At 36.8% G+C, this 21,335-nt stretch overlaps 3 protein-coding genes across 3 annotated transcripts; 1 reads left to right on the forward strand and 2 right to left on the reverse strand.

The window, feature by feature from the left end:
- Positions 1 to 4,542: 4,542 nt before the first annotated feature.
- Positions 4,543 to 7,590, reverse strand: LOC7469763 (pentatricopeptide repeat-containing protein At2g16880). Its single transcript, XM_024606693.2, has one exon. It carries the CDS (start codon positions 5,920 to 5,922, stop codon positions 5,353 to 5,355), a length of 570 nt encoding a protein of 189 aa, XP_024462461.1. The 5' UTR covers positions 5,923 to 7,590; the 3' UTR covers positions 4,543 to 5,352.
- A 133-nt stretch (positions 7,591 to 7,723) lies between these two features.
- On the reverse strand, positions 7,724 to 13,213 carry LOC7469765 (protein GET4). The gene is made up of 12 exons (XM_002312001.4): positions 13,061 to 13,213; positions 12,679 to 12,758; positions 12,362 to 12,440; positions 11,570 to 11,651; positions 10,886 to 11,036; positions 10,054 to 10,144; positions 9,569 to 9,652; positions 9,140 to 9,186; positions 8,840 to 8,968; positions 8,482 to 8,566; positions 8,308 to 8,388; positions 7,724 to 7,944 (listed from the first exon to the last, which is right to left on the reverse strand). The coding sequence occupies exons 1-12, from the start codon at positions 13,106 to 13,108 to the stop codon at positions 7,933 to 7,935; spliced, it is 969 nt and encodes a 322-aa protein (XP_002312037.2). The 5' UTR covers positions 13,109 to 13,213; the 3' UTR covers positions 7,724 to 7,932.
- A 56-nt stretch (positions 13,214 to 13,269) lies between these two features.
- On the forward strand, positions 13,270 to 14,616 carry LOC7469766 (uncharacterized). The gene is made up of 2 exons (XM_002311077.4): positions 13,270 to 13,590; positions 14,254 to 14,616. Exons 1-2 carry the CDS (start codon positions 13,372 to 13,374, stop codon positions 14,365 to 14,367), a joined length of 333 nt encoding a protein of 110 aa, XP_002311113.1. The 5' UTR covers positions 13,270 to 13,371; the 3' UTR covers positions 14,368 to 14,616.
- The last annotated feature ends 6,719 nt before the right edge of the window (positions 14,617 to 21,335 follow it).

The following is a 21,335-nucleotide window of genomic DNA, read 5'->3' on the forward strand; positions in this document are numbered from 1 at the left end:
GACGCAACCGTGCCAGCACCATATTTTATGCAAACTTATCACCACTTTTACACTAGAGTGCATGGAGTGGCGATTAATTGATAACGACCTAAGATTTTAAGAGAGTACAAAGGATGGAGCCCCAAGCTCCCATGGTCCATGGTGGGTCACTAGTTCGGTGAAGAACCGATGGCTCGTGGGGGGCGCAAAGAAAATGGGAGAGAAATGAGGATCCTTATCATCTTCATTTTGTTATAAAAAGTCCCCTAGAATGTGACCTTTTAAAAGAGACTTTTGTTTTCTGATTGTATTTTTTCTACACTCTAATGCCATTCTTTCTTCGAGTTAGAAATCCTTGGGTCTTTAATATAGTTTGTAGTGGGAAGTAGTTGGATATTGATTTCAATGTGCTGCCTTTGTTAGGTTAATTTCTCCTCCAAGTCTTTTAGTAATTGATATTTTAATCTAGCTAGACTAATTATAGAAAAGACACGCACACACACAAAAAAGAAAAGAAAAGAAGATGTCAAGTGTGATGATTAATTATATTTAAGTGTTTAAATAGATATTTGTGATTATTATTCTCTTGTTTTATGATCGAGTGTTTCTTGATTAGTTTTCATGTTTTGAAATCTCATGTAATTAACCACACAAAACTCTAAATGCTGGAATTAATTTTATCTAGCAGCTGGCACAATTGTCACCAGACCAGAAGAACTGTAAAGCACTAATTTAGTCCACTCTCCGAGTTTCCTAGTTCGAAAAAGATACCATTTGAATAGCTTCACGGAGCCACGCTTGAAGTTCTTCAGTAGATAGATTTCTCTTGTCATGTTCGAGACAGACAGAGAGTCTTTTGCGTGTGGACCAGAACAAACTTTAAAGAAATCGAATTATTACCCTCCAATTTAATAGAAAGATGAACAAAGTGAGATTGGTCTTAAACTAATTCATTATTAACCATGATTGACACGAGTCATAATCATGTGACAAGTGGCAACATTTCTTAAATTTCCAATTAATTTTGCGTGACCGAATACCCTTGTCAATTTTTCCTGAAGTCAACAGAAGTACATAGTAAATTTACTCCCAAAATCATGCTAGCATTATTTGACCCCCACTACAACTGAAGGTTCGTAAGCAGATCGGCCGAGCATGCATGGATCATAGAATGAGCATCCGGATTGCTTAGCAGCCAGGGTTTGAATTATGTGAATCCATGTGAGCCCCATTCATAAGCTTTTGTCAAAGGAAAAGAAAAAAGAAAAAAAAAACAGAATTTCGGACACAATTAGTCTAGATTAGGCCGAGGAGCTATGATTTCTTTAGAGAAGAACAAAAGAAGTTTGGTAGTCCGCATGTTACAAATACGTACGAAGACAAGAGATGGAGCACAATAGACTATATTAAGAAATTAAGAATAACATTTAAAACGGATTAAGAAACGAGGCTTAGAATTCACAGTCCATGTATAGAAAAGTCTTTGATAGTCTTTTGACTCCTCTACAACGCTATCTAGATTCTTCTACCGATCGGTTAATTAGGAAAGTTCTAATGCAATCTAACCAATAAAAAACAATCTTATTAATGCTTTTCCAAATTATATCCTTTTTTCTTTCTCTCAAGCTTTAATCTAAGAGAAGGTTGAGAAAATTAAAATACTTTCTAGTGAGATTTAAATCATATATGCTAACCAACATGCAATGCTGACATATATTATAGCTAATAATGCTTATAAAACTCAATTGATGGAAGGTTAATTTATTCTCTGTATTGTATTGGATTGTGTTTTCAGTTGCGTTTAAATATATTTTAAAAATATATATGTCTTGGAAAAATATTAATTTTTTAGTACTTTCCAATGATTTTGATGTCATGATCTAAAAAATAAAATAAAAATATTTTAATGTATTTTCAAGCAAAAAGTATTTGTAAAAAGCATCATGCACCACCCAAACATGAATTTAGAGTCTGTTTGAGAATGTGATAGTAGAAATTACTTTTTAAAGTGTTTTTTCTTGGAAATGCATCAAAATCATATTTTTTTTTAACATTAAATGATAAAAAAACACTATTTTTTTAGTTTAAAAAAAAACATTTTTTTTTTGAAAAAACGTAGGATCGCAATGAAAAACGTTCCCTTACTGTTTGTACATAAACTTACGGCTAATAATGCTGACATATAAGACCAGCACACCTTAATAATGAGGAAAAAACAAAGAGGGAGAAGTAAATCTCTATATTTAGATATCGTTCGATCCTTCTCCAGCAGACGGCTAATCTCAAATCCATAAACTGTAGATGCATCTCAACATCATGCTTGCCAATGAATGGATGATGACTTGACATGAAATTTTAAGCAGATAACCAAAGATTCCATTCATCTCATAACTAAACAGTTCAGTGCAGCTCACGAGTATAAGGAATTAGATCTCGAGCAAGATCTACAGATTGGGTTGCACTAGCTAGCTACGTGGCCAATTCTATACGAAAAACGTGAAGACACTTTGGTTGAAAAGAAGGGTTTTACAAGTCTTTTATTGCAAACTGGTTTCCATTTCTATTTTTTTAACCCAACAGAGGTTGGTTCACGCGTAATTGCATAGGTGGGCTGGATTTTGTAATGGCTTTTTGTGACACGGTTTCTTCCTTTATTTCCTATTTCTTGTTCTGTTTCAGAGATGACCTTTCAGAAAAAGAGATGTAAATGTTAGGGCACATAACTCTAAGAAATCAAATCTGACTCCCGAGTTAAGGTTTTGTTTACTTGTTCAAGAGTTAGCCAAGAGCTTCAATCAGTTAGTCGATTCGGATAACGAGTGTTTTCTAATTAATGAACAGTCAGGGAGCAGTAAACCACATGTAGATTCCTGGTTCAGTGTAAAATGGATCAAGCCGAGGAGAAAAAAGCGAGAGAATGGATTGTAAAATAGTCTTTAATTTGGAAAGAAAATTCATAAGAAATGAAACTAGCAATACCAAACTACTTTAGAAAAGGTCAACAAATGTGTTCTGCGAATTGGATTTCAGTGAGAGTTTTCTGGTAATTATTTTCTAGAAATTGATCAATGAGTCATACAATGATATTATGATGAAGGAAAAAGAAAACAAGTGGCTAATAAAATTTTCTATTTGTTTGGCGAAGAAAAAACTCGGTCTCGCCATGTTGACACAACCTTGATCACACCACGGTTTCTTCACAAGACAACTTCCTACTACAAGTATTTCTTAACAAGCAGTGCTGGTATATCGTTGTTAATTTGTAGGTCTTCGCTAGAAAATGTGAATGCCGATTCATGAAACATGTCAATCACGGTAAGGTTGGAAGCCACTTCTCCTAACCCAACTCACAAGGGTCAAGCCCCAACTTGCAAGAATGTTTCACCCTTTCCGAATCCATGACCTGAAGTGGTTTCATACTGGAGGTTTGTGGGTTCTATGGGCTTGTAGTTAAACAGGACTGGTACATAAATGATAGGACCCTATTGCCCGAATCCTCCTGATGAAAATGTTATGCAATTGCCACCTTAAGCTATAAACGTTCCTTGCAAATCTCAGACATGGGTCAATCTAGTTGACTATGAAACATGGAGATCCACATTAACTGGTAATTAAACGGGAAATCAATGCGATCACAAAGCACTAACTCGTTGCAGCTAAAAAGTTGTAAATCCTCCAAAGGGATACGGAGAGAAAAGGTAGCGCACATCGGAGACTTCAGATATAAACCTAAAAAAGTATATTATCTTTTTAGAGAAGAGAGTTGTTAAGAGGTAACTTTATAGCTAGTAGCAAAAAGACGGGCGTCCTTAATCTTTTGAAAGGTCTAGATGCGCTTCATTCTGGTTGACCATGGACAACTGACAGAATTGAGATACAAGGTATGAAACCCTTCTTCTGGGACAAAAGCTATAGACTAATCCAAAGTCATGCATTAATTAACGATTCTTTTTAAAGTAACTGCTCTGTTTGTCAACAAATACTAGCGTGCTCGTAAGACCTCACATTTTCTATAGTGATCAAAAGGGAGGAGCAAGAGAGCAAACCATGTTTACACAGAGCAAAATCAATCAGCCATCCGCATTGCCGCTCCTGTGAACTTCACACAAATAGGATTACAGGAAAACAACAATAAAAATGGATAAAAACAATAATTATGGATATAAAGTCTGTCATTTAATGGGCGAGAAAGAGGAAAAATTGGAAATGTGTTCAAAGAACTCCAATGAGCAGCTGCTATTACTAAACAATGGGCTATCAACGAAAAAACAATGGGTTGTCCGTCTTCCATCTTTTATTTCCTCTACTTAACAGGGAAATCTGAAGTTCAAATCCTAGCAACCACGGAAAGGAAATTCAAATTCAAAATGTATAGCATAGGAATCTAAGAAAAACTTGAGGACTTTACTTTCATCCACAAACTATAGCTATTCTTCAGTTCTAACTGTCATGTAATCAAGAGCATGCTTTTACCTCAAAGGCTTCCAATTAAAGCACATAAATTCTTACATGAAATGTAAGATGCTATCAAACCATAAGAAAATACGATCCACAACGATCCCAGAAATAGGAAGGTGAGATTTTATTGCACTGTTTCATGCAGTAATTGTACCTAGGTGGAACACAACTGCTCGTCATTATCCTATTACAAAATGCACACCAAAAATTTAAATTTTGATCCTCGCATATGTACACGGCCAACTAAATTGAAAATCAATACGAGAGCATACAAAAGAAAAGGAGTAATGACTAAAGAATTATCAGGTCTTTTGAGGAACAAAAGCTCACTGAAATTTGGTAGGATCACAACTCTTCTCTTTTGAGCTTGGTGTATTCTCCCCTTCTTTGGCTTTCAGAAGGCAGGCTCTAATCCTTCACACTATTTCTTAACCAAAACATTAGACACTTCTCGTTGCCAGACTTCATCCATCATGGAATTATTTTCTTAAAATAAACAAACTTGATCCAAAAAATTCCCGGTGAATTGACAAGCCTTCTCCAAATCAACACTTTCCAGAACATAATTCCGTGATGAATCTGTGCCAAACATGATGATGAGCCTCTCAAAATCGAACTTTCCATAAGAACCTCACTAAAATGTCACTTCAGTAGCGCGCCTTTTGGCATACCTTTTATCCTCCTAATAAGCCCATCCATCAGAATAATGCAAGTACATTTAGGTACAACAATGTCCTTTTGAGCCGATTCATGGAAATTTTTTGTTGCATCCTTGTATCTCCCTTGAGAACAAAGCTCATTAATCTTGTTTGAATAAGCAATTTGGATGAGGTTCGTGAGGAACATTACTGTCCTCATATCCCGCCTCTTCGATTCTAAAAACTGATCATCTAATTTTCCTTTCTCCAGTATTTTTTATATGAACTCCTCTGCGTCCTCAGTCCTTCCAGCATCAGTAAGCCCACCAAGAATAGCAGCATTATATGTATAACAATCAGGTTCTAGTTTCTTTTTGTCCACTTCTGCAAGAAGATCAGATGCCTCCTCAAATCTCTTCTCTTTGCAAAGGGCTAAAATTATCTTGTTGTATGAAATGGCATTACCCTTTGAAATCCATGTGTTGAAGAGCTTAAGAGGTTTTCCAAGCATACCTTCTCTGCAAATCCCACGAAGGAGAACATTACAAGTAAATGCATTTGGCTTAACCTTATTCTCGACCATTTTGTTGTGGAACTGAAATGCTTTCTCAACTTGATCTTCCCAGCAATGTCCATGAATAATCGCACTGTATGTAATTTCACCAGGGACCAAATCACTCTCCAGAAGCTCATTCAGTTTGTCTCTTGCTTGATCAGTTTTTCCCATTTGGCATAAGCCTGCAATAATAGAGTTATAGGTGATAACACTTGGAGCGATCTCTTTCTCCTTCATCTCATCCCAAAGCTTCAAAGCTTTACCTGCCTTTTCATTTTTAAAACATCCCATGATCAAAGTGCCTTAACTACCCTCATCCACAATACATTTCGTCCCCATTTCCTCCATCAATCTGAATGCTTCATCCATCTTCGCCACCTTACAATGCCCACTTATCAAAGCATTACAAGTAACAGTGTTATATAAACACCTCAACGCTTCAAAACACCCATTAATCAATTTAAACCCCTCCTCACTACTCCCATGTTCAAAACACCCATTAATCAAAGTATTATATATTACCACATCAGGCAACAGCTTCAGTTTTTCCATCTCTTCATTCAACCTCAACGCCTCATCAATCCTACCCTGTTTACAAAACCCACTAATCATCACATTGCACGTCCAAACGTCTGGCATCACATTATTCTGCAACATTAATTACATAACCTTTCCCGACTCCTCTAACCATCCTAACCTACAATACCCTACAATCAATATATTATATGCGGTCCCATTATTTTTCATATCCAACAACAAATTCCTATCCTCATTTAATCTCCCTTTCTTACAGAAACCATCTAAGATAGTAATACAAGTAACAATATCCAGCGAGCATAAAAATCCCCCATTTTACCTAAAACCCTTGTTGCTTCACCATACTTGTTCCCCATGCAAGACCCATAAATCAAAATATTAAGTCTTCGTATTAATCTTAACACTAATCTTAATTAAATCAGTAAAAAAAGCTGTAGGCTCAATCTTATCGAATGCGATGAAGGGTCTCACTAAAGCATTTAATAAAGTATTGCAAGTTAACAAGTTGGGCTGCATACCCGATCTCTTCATTCTGTTAAAAATTTGCGCAGCGTGATGGGGCTTACCGCACGCGACATATGCTCCAATGGAAGTATCTAGAAGACGTTTTGGAATGCTAAAATAGTTGATGGGGTGATTGAGTTTTTGGGGGGTGGAGGAGGAGGCGATTAAGGGAGTTGGATTTTTCGGCGGAGATGAAAGAGTAAAGGAGGGGTTTGGCGGTAATGAAATGGCAGCGCCGGAGAAGGGAAGGGAGAAGAGAGAGCAAAGGGAGAGGTGAGTGGTGGGTAATTGAAGGAGGGGGTATTTGAAGAACTGAAGAAGAGTGTCAGAGTTTTGAATTAGGGTTTATGAATTAAACAGAGAGATTAAGAGGTTAGGGTCTGTGGAGAGGTGGGGAGTGTAGGGTTTAGGGTTTCAAGCTAGAGGTTTTCTCATTTCTGAGGTTAGGACTTTTGTTAGGGTTTCTAATAGGTCATGTTGTGTTTGTGGTTTAGGGTTTTAGAGATTTTGTGATTGTGTCTCCATTGTTGAGAATTTTCGAGCTTTGATTAGACTTGTTATAGGACTTTCCCATTAGGGGTTTAGAGGCCAGGCTGAAGAAGCCGGTAGTGGAAGAGAACGGGAGAGGAGTACCGGAAAAGGGATAGAAAGGTTCAAACGACGTCGCGTTTGGATTTCGTTAGACAAAAAGACGTCGTTTCAGCCTCAGGGACTACACACTTTGTAATTGCTGACGAGCCAGGTGGAGTCGGGTCAGAATCTTGTCCCGCTCACCTCCAAACTAGATTGGGCCGGGTGTGTAGGAATTCATCTCTTCTATGAGCCAGCCACTTTCAATATCCCCTGTAAAAAATATAGTTCCATTTTCTAGTCACCAAGCAAGGACATTCTGTCTTCTTTTACAAGAACATGCTTCTACGTCAAAGTGTTTGAAACTAAAGGTAGCACAATGGCCTACGTTTTCAAGTACGACTTGCCTCGGTGGAGAACTAAATTTTGCAAGTTCGCAGACTTGTTCTCACAGGCATGCCAATCGTTAGCCAAAGAAGAATGAGAAAAGGGAAAATTTTTATATGGGGACAAGGATAAAATTTTTGGTCAATTACAGGAGATCTACTGTTCGAAAACAAGGACTTTACAACTGTTCAAATTATGCTTCTAACGCATCAAACAGATGATCATTTCATCTAAGGAAACAACAATGTCCTGTTGCTGGACCAGTTTAGTTGCCAATACATTGAATTTGTCTTCATGTTGTGATCAGCCCATCATCTGCAAAATTTGATGTTACAAGAATTCCGCCAGTGAGAAGTACTATAATTTCCACTTGCAAAAGAAAAGGAAAAGAATAATAATTTCCTCATAAATGTATCCTAACTCTATTTTGCATATTTCACATATAATGCAGTAAATAATAAATCATCAGTAACATTGTTATTTCAACGAAACGGGAGAAAAACTGCACTTCTTGTCGTAGATGTCTAGCAAACGTTTCTCTGTCTGTCATCACATGTAATTATTTATTGCATTTGAAGAGATCACATTATCGTTCAGAACATCAAAGTCCTAATTGATAGGATTAAGCCTATGTAACCTGTGTTTCGAATGGTAGGGCATCGATGTTGAGAAATTTACCTGGAAAATATCTCCAAACATCCCTTGCAAGGGATTTCTACGTTGCACTCCATAGAACAACTCTGCAATTTCATCTAGTAGCTGAACCATAATCATGTTAGAATTCATACATACACCAAAGTTGATCACAAGCCACAGGTAAAAAAAATTCTAGTTAGCAGGAAAATTGCACACCTCGTTGAATGCAGGTTCTCTGTCTATACTTGACTTATAATTTGTTCTCAGCATATTAAAAAGTGGTAAAGCATCTCTCTGCAACCTGTCAGGAAAAAATGCACAGAATCATTTATAACATGGATCAAGCAGATATGCCAAATACTTTCCAGAAAATAACCACAAAAGAAGCTCATGATTAAAATTGAGTGGCTAATTCCACTTAAGGATGAATTACAACAAATATCCGACACTTTGAGAATCAAATTAATTTCAGTATCATATAAAGATGTCTCAAAAGTAATTAAAGATTCTTTTAGTCAATTTGGACATTGAACTCTAAAGTCTATTCCCACCATGGAAGAAAAATGCAACTTACGTTGGCAGAAGATAATTGATGAATTGGATCAAATCTGATTGGGGAAGGTCATGCTCCTTGTACTGTGCATGTTTCTTTAGCTCGTCCATTAGAAAATTAGCATCTCTGAGATTACCCATAGATAAATACCTACCAGAGGAAGAGAATTACCTGATAAGTTGGAACTTCACATGACTACCATTACATAATGGGGAAAGGATCAGGAACTGCAGCGGTTATTATTAACATGTTCCATGATTTTGGCATTAATAACAGAAAACCACAGGCAATTTTTTTTTTTAATGTTTTAGAAGCGCTTACATTAAAATTGCTCGTGCAATAGCCAAATCTTCTTCACCGGGATAACACTGCAAGGTGGGAAATCCATCAAATCCATCAAATACCAAGAAAAAAGTTAAACCTACCCTTATAAGACACAAATGAAATATTGCATCAAATTACTGGATAATGGATATGGTGTTTCTGGGTCTGTTCAGCATAAGATTACAGCAATCATGACTTCTAGATAGTAATTGTTAAATAAATGATTATAGGTTATCAGACTAGAATCTTGACGCAAATGATTTGGAGATACTTTATTAATCTTAGCTATCAAATACGACCAATAGTCAGCAGCTAAAAACACTTCATAAACATATTTTATAAATATACAAGATAACAATTGATGGAACAGTATAGATACAATCCATTTGAATAATATTTATCTATATAGAATCATTTAAGACTAACCTTGCCCATAAAATTTACTATAGTAGATGCAAACTTCTTTGGGTTGTTGCCTCTAACAAAATGATATGATACTCTAGTCATGTCCTGTACAAAAGCAGCACATATCATTGATCACTCCACATAGAAATGATTTAAAAGTTAAAACCATGCATAATATGGATCTCTATTTTCCATATCATCCCTTACGCAGTGCATTTTAGAGAACAAAATATCATAACTTTAAAAGCATAATGAAAATTTATCTGGAAAAAAGAAAGTCCCATGAATCTGTCAAAGCAGGTTAGAGCTGAAAACAGCCATCCAGAATCAAACGAATGGGAAATATGATACCATCCCTACAATGATTGTAACAACCTAAAAGAAACAACATCTTCTCTGAGTGAGTGGAAGGAAAATAATCCAACCAAGAGCCAATTCACCAGCAATTATTTACAAACAAATCAATCCAACAAAGAGCTTATAGCAAACTTTGACCTCAGACATACCAGCTCAGGAGATTCAGAATAAACATATTCAGCTAGCATAAAATGTATTTCTGGAGATCCATTCCTATGAGCTCCAAACTCTGCAGACCACCTAAAAACAAAATAGCTCCACATCAATGAGGCAGTTAATATCAGTGCCACAGGAAACAGTCAAAGTATGTGCAGACCACCTAAAAACAAAATAGCTCCACATCAATGAGGCAGTTAATATCAGTGCCACAGGAAACAGTCAAAGTATGTGCTACATACATGTCTAGACACAAACATAAACACACTGCATATCTTTGTTTCCTCTTACAAGCAGATACACATGGATACATCATTTTTGTTTTTATCCATCACACCTTCCCAGACCAACCATCCTCACTGTCTCTGTCTTATACTCTTTTCACTCCCTCCATGTACTATTTGCCCCATGTCAAATCTTCCCATGTTTTCATCTCTGTATGATGAAAGTGAAACTCAAACACTCTAAAACACCCTCATAGATGCATATACTCCACAATAACAAAAAGCTTCTCCAGCCCAATAAAGAACAAGCTGGATGGCCCACATTAGACAGGTTCTATACATGAGCTCCAAGAAAAAATCATAGGTTTTGGAAACAAGAAAACTGGAGAAATCAGATGGAGAGGACTGTTTACTCCATACACCTTTATACAACCAAAAAGGGGCTATTCAGTCCCAATCTAACAGCCACCAGAAGAGATAAAGGAGGGGAAAAAAAGTCATCTTAAACTATTCCACAAAAGCACATGTATTGCAGTTATTATTGCAACAGCATATTATAATTTCCAAAAGAGTACAAAAAGAGAAAGACAGGATATCTCACTTGATAGCAGCTTTTAAGAATGACAAGCAGCACTCGACACGTGTTTTTGCAGCCCCAAGGGCTTCATTGAGTTGTTGCATATCGTCATCTTCCCCCAAGTCTTGTGGCAAAGGTATCTGAGGAAATGTCTTATAGATTTTTCTGATGCGATCTAAGATGGATATTAACTCATAATTAATAGAGAAACATTGTCAAAAAATCAAAAAAGGCAGCAGCATTCAGCATTCAGCATTCAGCGTGGCTATGCAAAAACGTTGAAAATCAAAGAAAGAACTTTCTCTAAGTTAGTTTAATATTCATACAAGGCACTAAAATCTCAGTAACAAAACAGATGATAGAAAGCACCCTCTTTATTTCCTCTTTTTTTTTTTTGTTGTGAAAATTGCAGCAAGGGAGAATTAGAAACATTAACCACTCTGAAACATCTAAAATTGACCAATGGAGGGTTGAAAATCAAAGAAAGAACTCTCTCTAAGTTAGTTTAATATTCATACAAGGCACTAAAATCTCAGTAACAAAACAGATGAAAGAAAGCACCCTCTTTCTTTCTTTCCTTTTTTTTTCTTTTTTGAAAACTGCAGCAAGGGAGAATTAGAAAGCATTAAGAACCACATCATAACATCTAAAATTGATCAAGGGAGGGTTGAAAAGCATTACAAGCCATATCACTAAGTTTGAACTAACCAAGTACATCATCATCATAAGGAACTTTTGCTTTAACAAGCGTCTCCACAAAGATCACAGCAAGCTCCGACCCACAAGTAACCTGAGATTGGTTTGTTATGGAATAAATTGTAATTCTAGGAGTACGAGAATAGTCTGGAAATCCAGCAATATATTCCATTATGCACACATTATGTAAACGCTACTCAAACATCCAACTCAGGAAACAAAACAAAAATAGTAAATCATCTAGCAAATGAAATGGAACAATGATAGCCTGACTTTCAAATGTAGAAGATTGCTTTCCGGGGAAAGAAAATCCTAAGCTAACATCCCTAATCCCAATTCAGTTGGACAAGTTACATCTAAAGTATGCAAAGTTGCATCCCAACTTAATGGAAGCTATGCATTTGTGTATCCATGTAGTTGCAGGCAAAAAACATAAGAAATTTTCAAATGGATTGACAGATAATGTATTTTCTAGCAGTCAACAGCTTTGATATGCTTCCTCCATTCTAATATGCTGACTACCCATCAACCTTTGACATCAATCAATTTTAATAGCAGGGACTTAACAAAGGTTCCTACCATATCGGAATTTTTCATTCATATTCTCATACTCATCGTGTAACCAGTCGGACACAGCATAAACCAATTATCAGCTTATGAAGGCAGCTTGGATATCTCAGCATCCAGCCTAATCTTTTTCTTTAACAGGACAAATTTCACATTCCCATTGGCTTCTATTTAATAATATTAGCATCCAAAAATCACCTGACAGAATTAGTAACCATGGACTTGAAAGAGAATAACCTGGCTGTTTTTCAGCTGGAGGCACGCACCCGAGTGAAGAATGTCCAAAGCTTCAGAATGTCTTTGAGCAGATACATATCTGTAACAAATTAAGTTTCAATATCATACGGAAGAATCATCTCAGAAGAAAACAAATGGGAACAAGTTTAAATATCAATTCACATGCATGTGCCCCAATTGTGTACCAAAACAAAATTACATTTATTTAATCTATTCACATCTATCTAGATTAGTAAGAACCAATGCCATCAGTTGCACAAACATCACTAAAACAAGATTCACTTGGGAAAAAAAAAAATACACGGTAAAATTAATACCTTGCACTGATAGACTTGTACATCTGTTGAGCTCCATAGTAATTACCCTCATTTATCACATTCTCCAATTTCTCAATATTCTACAATTGACACCAAAAACACAATGCAAAGCCATTAGAAACAATCTTCCTTCTTCTTACACAAAAAGCAGACAAACCCCACATCAACTGTAAGAAATCACAAGCTTTACACTTTTTTCTATCTCATTTGCATTGCTGATGTATGATTCGACAATTTCGTGCTAAAATTTTATGCTTCCCATTATCAATATCCACTTTCAACAAAATATATCAATACAGCCCATCAAAACAACAATATTACGAATCCAATTTTCTCTGCATCCAAACACGAGTTAAAAAGGGTGGTTTCGTTATTCAATTACCACTTCAGCTGGAGGCAGAGGAGCCTTCCCTGGTCTTTGTCGCGACATGTCTCCCTCCTCTTCTTCACAGACACAGAGATCAGATTCAGTTTACGTTGTTGTAGAATTAGTAGGAAGAAACCAAACGGACCCCTGTTTTTTTTTTTTTGTTCCGTTGGGCTTCCATTGGGCCCATATATTTGAGCCCTACGACCCAACAAGAAAACCCCTTGAGATAAAAATCTCTCCCTTCTCGCATCTCGCTTCTGGTCAATTCCTACACTTTCTCAGTAACCAAACAAAGGTACAAAATTTGATTTCTTTTTGCGGAGATGAGTTCCAAGACATTACAAGCTTCAAAGATATATAGGGATCTTCTCAAATCTGTCAACAAACACATAGGCAAAGAAGGGTATAAGAATCATTTTGGAGACTATATAACGCAAGAGTTTAGAAAGAACTGCAATGTTTTAGACCAATCTTCTGTTCAGCAAAAACTTAAGCTTGCTCGTGATTACACTTTCTTACTTAACAGCGTGCAGCATCACAAGGTAATTAAAATGTTAATTGGTATCTAAAATGGTATTAAGATTGATGGTAATTTATTTTAGTTTTCCATTTTTCTTGATGTCTTTGATAGAGGGGCATAACCCAATTGTTAATTTTGCTAATATTGTACTTCTAGTCAGTGCTGGCTTAGCCTTTTTAATTTTGAGTGAAGTCACTTGGTATGAGATATCAAAGTCCAAGTTAGGACCAGGTTTAAGTTATAATTTCTCCGTCCTTGGGACTAGAGGAATTCAGGAAGGAGAAGGGGTTCCCTTGTATTGTACTTGTGGGTTGTTTGAAATCAATTCTTAGTGTGTAATTTGAATTTAATTAATGAATAAATCGAATTCATATATTTGTAAAATTCTATTCATTTTTTTTTATATTATCCTTATCACCACTTTAGCTTTATTTTTGTATCATTTTTAGAGATTAAATTTCATTTGGAATTCAATTGCACTCAAGATGATTTCAAATATGAAATTTTATTAAAACCTCTTAATTGAATTGAATTTAATACTTGATAGTTGTTCCAATGAACTGGCAAGAATGGTGTTCTTGTAGGAATGTTCTTTCTTTGTTTTGTATGTGGGTAGTATTTTAGCAGAAAGCATTTTATGGTGTTGCTTAAATACAATGCTGGTGCTGGCTATTGTTTTTTGCAGGAGTTGCTGTTCTCTTACAACATTGCTGTGGATAGATCGGATGAAATGAAAAAAACACTACGAAAATCAGCTGGAAGTGTAGGTCTTCAGCTTCCGGAGGTTTATCAGCCTTGATGGTCGGTTGGTTTTGAATAAATTCTTGTTTCAGGAAGAAAATTAGTTCAAAAAACATTGATTGAGGCAGCGTTCGACTTGTTTCCTTGTTTGTTTGGAAAATTCCTTGTTTGATGCTTGCAAAATACCAATGGCTACGTCTCCCTTTTTTGAATACTTTTATATTTGAGCTAATTACTTGTCTATCTTAATGAATTGTCAACAAAATCATTAAGGTTCACTTTCAATAAGAGATTCATCTTGGAGTTATGAATTTGTTTACTTCTCTTCTTTAGTAGGCAGTGTAATTTCGAGCATCGTTTAGTTCCAATTGCAGCTATTTTCTATTTGAAATGATTTGCAATATGAAACTTCCCCTCTTTGCCTCTCTTCGCTGTTGTGTCCATCTCCTTTTCGGACATTGAGATTTTGTTTTTATCAAGCTTGTCACTGGATACTTAATTTGTGACGTTTTGTTTTTATCAAGCTTGTCACTGGATACTTAATTTGTGACGTAGTAGTATAATATGGATGTGCAATAGCTTATTCCTTTGTGTTCCATCTCCAATTGGTCAAACATGTTATCAGATTTTACAGAACAGCAGTTATGGGTGTGCAGTAACTTATTCCTTGGACGAAGACCACCTCTAGCTGGTGTGATAAGAGTAGTATGACATTGGCATGTCGCAATGGATATAAAAGAATTGAAAGCACTCTGGTTTAACTTACCAGAGACGTATGCACTGTTATGCTTTATATAAGTGAGGTTGTTACAAGAGATAAGGGAGATGTCTATGTGTTTGTTACAAAAGATAAGAATTACATGATATTCAAACGTAACCAACTATACTAGGACTGTGCCAAGCTGTAAGGATCACATCTGCAAAGTGTAACCGGTAGCATCTTCAATGTCAAGAACAAGGACTCTGCTGCAGTTTATTCAGAGTGGAGATTGTGTGTGATGATGTTGATCTTTATCCTTATCATTCCCCCGCAAACTAGCAGGGAGATCCAACACTGAGAGTTTGTCCCTAAGAAAGCAGAATCGATCAGCTGTATACCCCTTTGTAAATATATCTGCAGGTTGCAAGGAAGAGGGAACGTGTTGTAAGATTATATCGCGGTTTGTCACCTTCTCTCGAACAAAGTGGTAATCCACTTCAATATGCTTAGACCGTGCATGAAAAATGGGATTGGAAGCAATGGCTAGAGCACTAACATTGTCACACCAGATAATGGGAGCAGATTCAAGTGAAATTTGCAGTTCACACAAGAGCATTCGTAGCCAATAAACTTCAGCTGTTACCAAGGCTAAGCACCGGTATTCTGCCTCTGTACTGGATTTGGACACTATAGGTTGTTTCTTGGCTGACCAAGAGATGAGATTAGGACCTACATACACACCATAACCACACGTTGATCGTCTATTGTCAGGATCGCCGGCCCAATCAGAATCACAGTAAGCATTCACATAAAAGGATCCTAGTTTGTAGAAGAGGCCATAATCAAGGGTATGCTTTAAATAACGAAGCACTCGTTTAGCTGCTGTCCAATGAGTAGAAGTGGGAGCCTGCATGTGTTGACATAGCTGGTTCACTGAGTATGCAATGTCAGGCCGGGTGAGAGTGACATACTGCAGGGCACCAACCGTTTGACTATATTCAGATGGATCTGGGAGAAGTTCTCCATCAAATTTAGACAATTTGGAACCCGAAACACATGGAGCTCGATATGGACAAATGCCAAGAAGTCTGACACGATTTAATAAATCAATGATATATCTTGTTTGGCGAAGATGTAGACCAGAAGAATTGCGTGTGGCTTCAATACCTAGAAAATATGTCAGCTGCCCAAGGTCCTTCATAGCAAACTCAAGTTGCAAGTTAGAAATAAGAGATGTAATGAAGCGTTGATCATTGGAGGTGACAAGGATATCATCCACATATACTAATAAAAAGGCATGAACTGAGTTTTGGTGATAGATGAACAGAGATGGATCAACTTGTGAGCTGAGAAAACCAAGAGATAATAAAGCAGTAGATAAGCGATTAAACCAAGCTCGAGGGGCTTGCTTCAAGCCATAGAGGGACTTATGAAGCTTACAGACAAACTGGGGGTGCACAGGGTCTTCAAAACCTTTCGGCTGGGCCATATAAACCTCATCTTCTAAAATGCCATGAAGAAAGGCGTTTGAAACATCTAGTTGTCGAATATCCCAGTTGAACGAAACTGCAGTCGCAAGAACCATACGCACAGTGGATGGTTTGATAACAGGGCTGAAAGTGTCATGAAAATCAATTCCACTTCTTTGTAAATAACCAACAGCCACTAATCTTGCCTTGTGACGATCAATGCTGCCATCGGGTCTACGTTTGAGCTTAAATACCCATTTGCATGGGACCACATTTTTACCAGGGGGACGAGGGCACAATGACCATGTTTCATTCTTCAGCAACGCCTGAAATTCATTGGTCATTGCTGCATGCCATTCAGGTATAACAGTTGCTTGAACATAAGTATGAGGCTCAGAGATTACCACACCTGCATGCAAAGCTTGAAGAGGGTGACGAGTAGTGTAGTGTAGTTCAAAGTCAGGAAAAATACGGGGTTTAGAATGTCCAGTTTGGGATCTAGTAAGCATACGAGAAGAAGAATTAGGAAGAGGGAGTTCACTGGCAGAATGATCAGAAGATGCAGTTTCGTGAGAAGCATTAGACAGAGTAGCCAAAGATGTATTTGAAGAAGAGTGGTTGGGAATGTCTCAGGTTGGTCAGCAGGGAGGACTGGTGTGTGGAGTAAAGATGCAGGGGAGGAACTATCAGGATGAGTGGAAGGAAGGGGGGAAATTGGGTTATCGGGTAAGGTTATATTAAGGGAGGTCTGATGGGTTGAAACAGTATTAGAGGAAGACACAAGAAAAAAATTAAATGGAGGAGAAGAGGGAGGTAAAAATAAAGTATTCGAAGTACCTGATGAGTCCAAGCAATTGGCAGAGTCAGTGAAAATGGATTGTTCACGTGCAGGAAAAATACCTTCGTCAAAGATCACATTTCGAGATATGTATACCCGCTTGGAGGATGGATCAAAGCACCGAAAACCTTTGTGATTAGAGCAGTAACCAATGAAAATGCAAGGTTTGCTACGGTAAGATAATTTATCAAGTGAGTAAGGATGAAGACAGGGAAAATATTGCCAGCCAAAAGTACGAAAATAGGAAAAATCAGGTGAACATTGAAAAAGGCGTTCATATGGTGAAGAGTAATCAAGAACCTTGGTAGGTAAGCTATTAATGATGAAAATAGAAGTTAGAAAAGCATCGACCCAAAAAACCTTAGGTAAGTCAGATTGTGCAAGGAGAGTGAGTCCCATTTCCATAATATGACGATGTTTTCTTTTAGCGAGGCCATTTTGTTGGGATGTGTGTGGACATGAAAAACGATGAAAAATTCCACTGGTAGTTAAAAATTGCTTAAAAACGGTAGAACAATATTCACCCCCATTATTACTTTGAAATTGTTTAATGGTGTAATTAAATTGTTTTTCCACTAAAAGCTTAAAATTAACAAAGGTAGAATAAACATCGGATTTATGAGAAATAGGAAAAAGCCAACAAAAACGAGTGTAGTCATCAATAAAAATTACATAATACCGACAACCACTTAAAGATGGAGTGAAAGTAGACCAAACGTCAGAATGAATTAATTCGAGAGGGGTTGTTGATTTTCTTGAAGAATCTGAAAATGACAATTGTTTAGATTTGCCCAGTTGACAAGACACACAAATACCCTGTTTATTTATGGAACCGGTAATTGGAAGAGAAAATTTAGAAATAACACGATGTAAAATGTTTGTCGAAGGATGTCCCAAATGACAATGCCAAGTGGAAGTAGAAGCCTTGACGCCAACAGTCATAGTAAGAGCATGGAATTTGGATGAAGGGAGTTGATGAAGGTTGATTGGGTACAATCCATTTTCACTTGGCCCCGTCAGAAGCGTGTCCCCCGTCAGGATGTCCTTCACAGAAAAGTTAGTGCCAGTGAGTTCAAAGAGAACATTATTATCTTTGCACAATTTATTAATGGAAAGGAGCTGAGCCGAAGCTTGAGGACAACAAGCAACGTCTTTTAAAGTGAGAATAGAAGAATAAGTTTGAATGGCAGCAGTGCCAGTGTGTGATATATTCAAACCTGTCCCGTTACCTACACCCACAGAATCATCACCGTCATAAGGTTGAGAAGTTGCAAGATTGGCAAGATCTGAGGTTACATGAATGTTGACACCACTATCAGCATACCATTGATGTTGATTGAGGTAAGTGGTATTAGCCTCATCAACCATAGCAGCTAACTCTGTTGGAGGATGACGTCCCTGAAAAAAATAGTTCATCCAATTAAAACAGTCCAGTGCTTGGGCCCCGTTTGTTTGCAGGAAAGTAGTTTCCTTTTGGAAAGTGAATTCCGGGGAAAGTGAATTCCGGAAAAGTGAATTCCGGGAAAGTATTTTCCGATGTTTGGTAGTGTAATGGAAAATAAGTTGGAAAACACTTTCTAGTGTTTGGTTATGTTATGGAAAATGAGCTGGAAAATAACTTATTAATGTTTTATTTTTTCAAGTTTATTAAAATAATAAGGAACAAATCTTACAAATTAAAAAGTTGAATGAGAATGAAATTGAAAAAAAATATAATTTCATAAATTATCTTAAATAAAATAAATAATAATTAAAATAATAGAGATCAAATCTAAAAAATTAAAAAAAATAAAAGGTGAAGAAATTAAAATAATAATAATTAACATTTCATAAATTATTTCAAATAAAATAAGTAAAAATCAAAAGAATGAGGACCAAATTTGATAGATAAAAAATTTCAATAAAAAAATGATAAGGAAAAGCAAATAGCAATTATAAAAATAAGGACCAAAATTAATATAAAAATTAAATTTTAAGAGATGAAATTGAAAAATAAATATTCAAAACAAATTATATATAGCAATCAAAAGTTTGAGGATCAAATTTGATATAATCAGCAAATAATGACATTTCTAAATTTTTCACAACTTCCGGAAAGTGTTTTCCGCCCAAATTTTTCAGGAAAACACTTTCCTGAAAACCAAGCCAAATTTTCCTTTGACTGGAAAGTGTTTTCCGTTGACCAACTTTTCCAATGGCAAACAAACACAAGAAAGTTTGGAAAGTGGTTTCCCAGAAACCACTTTCCGGAAAACAAACACAGCCAAAAAGGAAAACACTTTCCTAGAAATCAAACCAAATTTTTTTTTGACTGGAAAGTGTTTTCCGTTGACCGAAAAGTGTTTTCATTGACCAGAAAGTGTTTTCCGTTGACCGGAAAGTGTTTTCCGTTGACCAACTTTCCTAATGGCAAACAAACACAGGAAAGTTTGGAAAGTGATTTCCCGGAAAATGAATTCCGGGAAACAAACATGGCCTTGATGTCCTTCTCGTTTGCAGATTTGACAGGGAGAACGAGAACAAGAGGTAGTGGACGTAACAGTTGATGATGAGGATGGCAGGTGAGGTAATGGTTGCCGAAATTGAGAAAGAGCAGGACTGGAGCCTTTTGATGTCCCAGAAAACTGAATTTTGTTGCTGTTACGAGAGCCTGATTTTGAACCAGGTTTGTGTGAATAGAAAGCATAAGACCCCGTCTCCTGTTGAATAGTTTGACTATGGAATTTTAGCATGAGATCAAAATTCAACAACTCTGCATGGAAGTCTGAGAATGACATAGATTTGTCTTTAGCAAGAAGCATACATGTTGTCACAAAGGAATGAAAAGAAGAATTGAGACCATTGAGAACAGAGAGAATTAAATCCGAGTCATCAATTGTTTTCCCAACAGCAGATAATTCATCAGCAAGGGATTTGACTGCATCTAAAAATTGTTGGCACTGCATGGAGCCTTGCTGTAAAGATTGTAACTTTCTCTTGATAAGAGAAATACGAGAAGTAGAGGGTGCAGCAAAACGTGCACCAAGGGCTTGCCAAGCAAGCCGAGAGGTCTCAAGACCATAAATGGTGGAAACCACCGCAAGAGATAGTGAAGAGATAATCCAGCTAAGAATCGTTTGATCTTTATACTGCCAAACTACATAACTAGAATTAAGAATGCCTTGGTTTTTATGTTCAGTGCTGGTAAATTAGGGAGGATTGGGTTCAGAACCATCAACTATGCCCATGAGGCCATAGCTGCGAAATAAAGGAAGTAATTGAGCACTCCATGCAAGAAAATTTGTACCATCAAGTTTAATAGAGATAACTTGAGCTGGAAGATGAAATGCGGCGGAAGAGGAGGAAGACTCTGTAGTGAGAGACATTGGATCAGTAGAAGCGTGAGCTTGAGTATGCTCTGATACCATAAAAGAATTGAAGGCACTCTGGTTTAACTTACCATAGACGTATGCACTGTTATGCTTTATATAAGTGAGGTTGTTACAAAAGATAAGGGAGATGTCTATGTGTTTGTTACAAAAGATAAGAATTACATGATATTCAAACGTAACCAACTATACTAGGACTGTGCCAAGCTGTAAGGATCACATCTGCAAAGTGTAACCGGTAGCATCTTCAACGTCAAGAACAAGGACTCTGCTGCAGTTTATTCAGAGTGGAGATTGTGTGTGATGATGTTGATCTTTATCCTTATCAGGATATTGCTTGATTCTGCATTTATCTGAATTAAGATTTGCTAAGCTAAATGCTCGATAATCAAACACGTCATCTGGAATCACTTGCATGAAAATAAATGGCTAGCTAGAAACATTAATAATGTGAATTAGCGAAGCCATTTAGCTGATTTATTGAGGGAATATTTCATGTTGTGCAAATAAGCAAGACAAGTGTTCGCACAGCAAAGAAAGCCTGCTTTTCAAAAGATTACGACTGTGATAGGTCGCAAATCCTGTCTGTTACATAAAGGGCAGTGCCCCCTAAGCGTTTCTTCTGCTTCCTTGAAAGTATTTGGTGGCAGG

The sequence above is a fragment of the Populus trichocarpa genome, chromosome 8 (assembly GCF_000002775.5).
Source record: "Populus trichocarpa isolate Nisqually-1 chromosome 8, P.trichocarpa_v4.1, whole genome shotgun sequence".
NCBI classification, from domain to species: domain Eukaryota; kingdom Viridiplantae; phylum Streptophyta; class Magnoliopsida; order Malpighiales; family Salicaceae; genus Populus; species Populus trichocarpa.

Coding starts and splice junctions, on each gene's coding strand:
- LOC7469763 (XM_024606693.2), bottom strand. CDS start 5,922: ATGGGATGTTTTAAAAATGAAAAGGCAGGTAAAGCTTTGAAGCTTTGG.
- LOC7469765 (XM_002312001.4), bottom strand. CDS start 13,108: ATGTCGCGACAAAGACCAGGGAAGGCTCCTCTGCCTCCAGCTGAAGTG. Junction 11,037..11,569: donor TTATGATGATGATGTACTTG/GTTAGTTCAAAC, acceptor TATCCATCTTAG/ATCGCATCAGAAAAATCTAT. Junction 8,567..8,839: donor ATCAATTATCTTCTGCCAAC/GTAAGTTGCATT, acceptor TTTTCCTGACAG/GTTGCAGAGAGATGCTTTAC.
- LOC7469766 (XM_002311077.4), top strand. CDS start 13,372: ATGAGTTCCAAGACATTACAAGCTTCAAAGATATATAGGGATCTTCTC. Junction 13,591..14,253: donor ACAGCGTGCAGCATCACAAG/GTAATTAAAATG, acceptor TGTTTTTTGCAG/GAGTTGCTGTTCTCTTACAA.